The following is a 5923-nucleotide window of genomic DNA, read 5'->3' as shown; positions in this document are numbered from 1 at the left end:
TTGAGAACCGGTTTGGGTGAAACCGGTTTTACTAGTCAAACCGGTTTGGTTCGGTGTGCATAGAACCGGTCCCAAACCGGTTTTTTACACCTCTACTTAATACTCATTTGTGTTTTATATGTTCTTTTTTTATATTCCTTGTACTAAAATTCACATAATCTTTATAAAGTGTTGATATGAAGTTTTAATTTAAGAATCAATAACTGAAAGTTGATCCTAATATATAAATAGAATCGTTGGAGCCGGGGTCTCGCTAGGGGCAACATCTCTATTATTTAGCATCTCTATTACTTAGGATAAGAGTAATCGATGCTTCCATTAAATCCTTCCCGGACCTTACTCTATGGGTGAGATTTTCCTGAGTATGATTAATTGATTGAATTAAAGTTGAGTTTTTAGGTAACTTTGGATAGAACACGAAAATAACTTGTTTTAGTAATTACTAGTAGGTTTATTCACATATCTTCAATAACAATACAATAACAATAATAAATACAATGTAATACTTTAATTACTAATAAAATAGAAATTTCAGTAAATACATTATATGCTGGTAATTAACCGAGTCGGGTCCAAGCCTAAGTATCTCATTATGGTGTACGGGATTAAAGGGGTGAAAGGTTAGTTGGCCATAAATTTGGTGGTTGGACATAATGTCAAGTGGTTGGACATTAAAGAATGTAGTTGACCGTAAGTGAAAGTAGTTGGCTAATTAGTATAAATGTATTTACAAAGTTATGGTTAGATATCACCATCACTACCTCTATCACAACCAAATATTATTGTAATAAGTTCCGAGTTAGTTTATGGTTATAATACAAGTCGGTCATACATATATTATTGTAAATTTTATCTTATTTACAAATTAAGTTTTATTTTTCTGAAATTTTATCTTGATTATAATGAGTGATTATTCAACACACATTGATGAATAAAATCATTCATAATTATTATAAAAATCTAGTGGTTTTTAACTAAATGCAACTTGGACCTCCATGTATTTAGGTTCATATTCAAGAAGAAATTAAACCAAGATGACATACTACAAGCATCCATGCATATTGCTTTTATTATGATCCCTGAATTATAAATAAAAAGTAGTTGGAAAAAAACATAAATCAATATCCAAACAAAGATTCAAGATGCAATATTTATTAAATAATACAAATGCCCCTTGTATGATATCACAAACAAAAGAATAAAAACTTCAAACTAACTTTATTATATCATTACAATTAGGATCAAGAACACGAAGAAATGGCGACAATTTACAAGATTATTTCTTGTTGAACACTAACATTAAGAGTCTTGTTTGGAAGAACAATGCAATTGATTACCACTACTTCATCTTCAACATTTACAGCTTCGCCTGGATTACAGTACACAATGAGTTTCTTATTAATCAGATAATTGCAGGTTGACTTACACGTTGACTATTTTGACTCTTACGGTCTTACCAAGAATTGTCACTCCAAGCTTTGCTTTTTGATCTCCTTCAGCCTGGACACGTGACCACCGCCCAATCGAACATTTCCAGCCAACAATCGAATGAATCACAACTGCATTTTCCTGAAATCAAGTGATAAATAATAATAATATTATTATTAAGCTACAATGTAATCCACCATTGCTCAACTGTAAGCCTGTAACTGTACATTTGTATAGAGTATACCTTGATTTCAACATCATCAAGAATGATACAGTTAATCAACCGCACACCAGCTCCTATACGTGCATTGGCAGATATCGAGACATTTGGACCAATCTGTGCATTTTAAAATCAATATAACCACAATTTCATCAATCATCATATTAAAAACATTTCAATATGTTTGAATTAAACTTAAAATGAGCACTTACCTTTGCAGTTGGATGAACTTTTGCTGACGGGTGAATATAAACGTCACCAATTATGGTGGCACTTTTTGTACCGTCTCCTTCGGTCAAAAGATTAGGCGAGGTGTACCGAAATAGGGAAAGATACAAACCAGAACATTTTAATGACATTCTGCATAAATGTGCAAACAATACATATTTATAATAGAAGATTTAAATAAGTTCTTTATGCTTATGAGGATTTCTTACCCAGGTGTTTTTATTTGTTCCCAAAAATCCAAAGTTTCATATGTGTACAACTGTTTCTTTCCTGCAAGTGGTGATAATATATCTTGATCTAATCTTACAAATTCTGCAGGAAGACTCCTGTCAGATGTAAAATATTGTTATCATTTTCAGAAGCAAATATTATTGTTTATGCAATGTATACCAACGTAAAAATATGGAAGTTTAAGTCACTACATTAGTACCTTGTTGCTGATTGTAGGGCTTCAAAGCTGGATTGACGTCTTAGATTAGCTGCAAGGGAATAAAATATAGATTAAAGATTATATATACAAAGAGATGATGATATCTGTTTATAGGATTATAAGTAACCTCTGTCTTTCCGCTGTGTGGAAACACCTTGAATAGCAGTGAAAATCTCTGGGGTAAATACATAAACACCACAATTTATTCTGTCACTAACCTGTAAATAAGATAAAATTTCAGAAAAATAAAACTTAATTTGTTTAATAAGCCAAGTAGTTGACTTTGACTTTACTCAAGCACATACAAAGGTTTCAGGTTTCTCGGTATAATGTAGCAATTCATTTGTATTAGCATCAGCTACTAGCTCCCCAAATTGGTCTGCTGATTCAGGAGACACCTACACAACAAAGCAGAAAAAAGAAAAAAAAAATCATTTACCAATTATTTATTTATTTTTATTATTATTTGTACACCATACCCACCTTTATTACGAGGATAGTCCCCATCCCACCATATCTTTTATGAGCCTCTGTAAAAGAACTTAAGTGTTAGAAAATTCAATTTTCATATCGACATTTACATCCAGGATAACTTATAAAACGAGTCTAGTTACCTAGCATTTGCGGTAATGGGAAACTGCAGCAAACATCACAGTTCAGCAAGAAGATGTGTGACTGCCAGTAAAAAAAACACAGTACCACATTAAGATTATGTTTTCTCTTTTTCCTTTTAATGAAAATAAATACGATTGAGAAAGTGAAGGTTAATACCGGATTGTCTTCCATGATCAGATCTCTGAAATTGTAAAGTCCACCAGCAGATCCATGTGGCTTGTCCTCTTTCAAGTATCTATTTTTAAAATTACACAAAGCAAAACATAATAACAAGATGAAAATTGAGTTAAATTCCGACACTATAAACAAAAGGCTAATATTTAAAGAAGAAAAAGATTCAGATGTTACCTGACAGGGACTTTGAGCTCATTAGATATGGAGGATACATATAACGTAAATTCACGCTCTTCATAGAAACCGACAAGATATATCTGAACTAGGTTTGGTATCTACAACAGAAACAATTATGCATATGTGACACATTAAACTTTATTATCATGAATCAAATTAACAATAACTAACTTATGGTTAGTTAGTACATAGAGCATATATACCCTTTTACAGGCAGAGATTGGGTGATGAACCATTGGTTGTCCTGCCAGCGGGAAAAGCGGCTTTGGAATATTGAGTGATAATGGCCTGAATCGAGTACCTATGAAACAATTAAAAAAAAGAAGATTTAAATGAATTGTTAATTTTAACATACATCTAAGGGTGTTTAACATTCAAATCGGACTCGAAAAACTTGAAATTCTATTCAAACCGAATTCAAAATTGAAGGTTCGAAACTCTATTCGAATCGAAATTGAAATTCTGTTTGCGAAAAATTCGATTGCAATTCGGTTCAAATTCGATTTAATAATCGAATTTTGAATCGTATACGAATTTATGATTTTAAATTCGATTTAAATTCACATTATATATGTCTCTGTATGTGTGTGTGAAAGCAAGCTTCTAATGATTTTAATCATATTTAGGCCTACTAATTCAATATTCAACCCAAGCCCAAAGTCCGGGCGAATTCAAATTCAAATCGAACTAGTTCGAATTCGACTTTCTAATTCGAGCTGAATTGAATTGGTTATAAATGTTGAATTTGAAATTGAACCGGATCAACCAAATGTAATTCGGATTCTAATCTAGGTTCAGAAAGTCAAAAATCGAATAATTCAATTCGATTAACTCGGATATTCGAAATTCTATCCCCTACAAGTATCCATAACAACTACATATACATGCATAATTCTATTCAAGGTCAAGTCCAGTATCATCTCCCTCAAATTAAACCAGTAAGCAATCAAATCAAATCAACTGCAAATTCAAATCATTAATAAACTAGTATGATCAGCTACAATACGAGATCCAATAAACTGAAGCTACACTAGCAACTGAAGTTAAAATTAACAATAACAATGACCTTTTGTGGGACCGCCAACCATGATGACAGCAACAGCTCTCTCATCCGTGCTCCCCATTCGATAATAATCTAGATCTCCGTCAACCGTACTAGAAGAAACTGCCTATTTGAATCAAATTATATATCAATTGGCGGTTATTAATTTGTTTGCTGTGGATCTGAATTGCGAGATCTAGCAAGTGTGACTGTGTGTGTGTGTGGTGGATGAAGTGTTTGAGGGAGAATTGAATTTGAACTGGACCAGTGGATCTGGATAATAATAATAATAATAATCTTCACATATATCTATGGGTGATTTGGGACCCCAACAAGCGACCACTTTGTACTATTTTATTATCTTTCTTTGCTGAATGTGAGGTGAGGTGACATCATCAGGATTAAGATTAAGCCAAATTTGTAATCATTGCAAAAGCTTTTGATTAAGTGCTAACTACCTACTCTATTCTTTTTATTCACTTTAACTCCTTTCACCTTTTAACTACTAAATCATTTTGTTTCTGTATCATTATCAATGTATCATGTAATGTGAATTGTGTGTAGATTAATTTATATCTAACAATGTGAGATACGTTGTTAAATTAGAGGTGATCTTGAACTCGACTTTTTTGTAAAAGATGACTCGTTTCAAGCTCTGTAGTTTTCAAGTTCGAGATCGGTTTGTTTATAATTTATTGATTATTATATTTAATACTAAAAGTTTTTTTAATGTTTATTATTTAGGGTACAGTTATCGTACAATAATCGTTTAACATATAATAGGTACGCGAATCACGCTCAAAGCCATTACGCTCAAATCTATATATGTTTTTCGTAATTACGCTCAAAAACCCATAATTGATCAATTCTCGATTCAAATATGTTTTTCGGTGAACTGATGATTAATTGGATATATATTACGGATAATCTGGGGGTTAAATAGATGTTTCCCACGAGGGGTTAGACCCGGCAAAGATGGTTCTTCTGATAACCTGCAAAACAGACACCGTGAGCTCGTCACTGAGAAGGGGGGGGTACCTCCTTGTGACCACCCTCCGGCGTGAGAATCAGACTAGATTGCTCTTGAATATAAATGTATATTAAGAGATTGCTAGAGCAGATATCAGGTATAAGATGTAAGATACAAGATAAGATGAGATGATCATACCATTTGGGGTATTTATAGCCGAAGGTAGGTTTCCAAGAGGGTATAGCCGGCTGAATAGTATTCCTGTTCTACCAACTGTGGCCTACGCACACGCCATGCTGGCAGTTGGTGGGTAGGCAGCGGCTGACAGTGACCAGGCCTGCTGTGTACTATTCCTTTTCCACCAACTGCCGGCTATGCACGTGGTATGACAGGAGTTGGTGAGTAGGTAGCGGCTAATAGTGACATACAGTACAAGAGCATGCTGCTCGCCATACTGTTGTCAATGAGCTGTCGTATCTCTGGTCAGATCTTTTGCCTATACCTCGTCAGGTACAGTACAAAAGATCATCCAGTATCGTACGGACTGGCTTATTTGGGCAGGAGTATTCCCCCTCCCGCCTTATGCGGGATTGTTCCCGGCTTTGCTCATTCCTTCAGGTGACAACTGAATTATTGAGA

General features: G+C 33.9%; 1 protein-coding gene across 1 annotated transcript; it reads right to left on the bottom strand.

Annotated features, from left to right (window-relative positions):
- Positions 1–1105: 1105 nt before the first annotated feature.
- Positions 1106–4602, bottom strand: LOC143564309 (uncharacterized). Its single transcript, XM_077051622.1, has 14 exons — positions 4339–4602; positions 3476–3573; positions 3270–3370; positions 3078–3156; positions 2921–2981; positions 2790–2836; positions 2612–2704; positions 2434–2524; positions 2307–2355; positions 2086–2202; positions 1861–2008; positions 1673–1765; positions 1458–1569; positions 1106–1369 (listed from the first exon to the last, which is right to left on the bottom strand). Exons 1-14 carry the CDS (start codon positions 4394–4396, stop codon positions 1269–1271), a joined length of 1248 nt encoding a protein of 415 aa, XP_076907737.1. The 5' UTR covers positions 4397–4602; the 3' UTR covers positions 1106–1268.
- Between the last annotated feature and the right edge of the window lie 1321 nt (positions 4603–5923).

Source organism: Bidens hawaiensis, unplaced genomic scaffold (assembly GCF_021521415.1).
Source record: "Bidens hawaiensis isolate Kalapana, Puna unplaced genomic scaffold, B.hawaiensis_p1.1 tig00021984_1, whole genome shotgun sequence".
Lineage (NCBI taxonomy): Eukaryota > Viridiplantae > Streptophyta > Magnoliopsida > Asterales > Asteraceae > Bidens > Bidens hawaiensis.
This window is presented reverse-complemented; position numbering and strand designations above follow the sequence as displayed.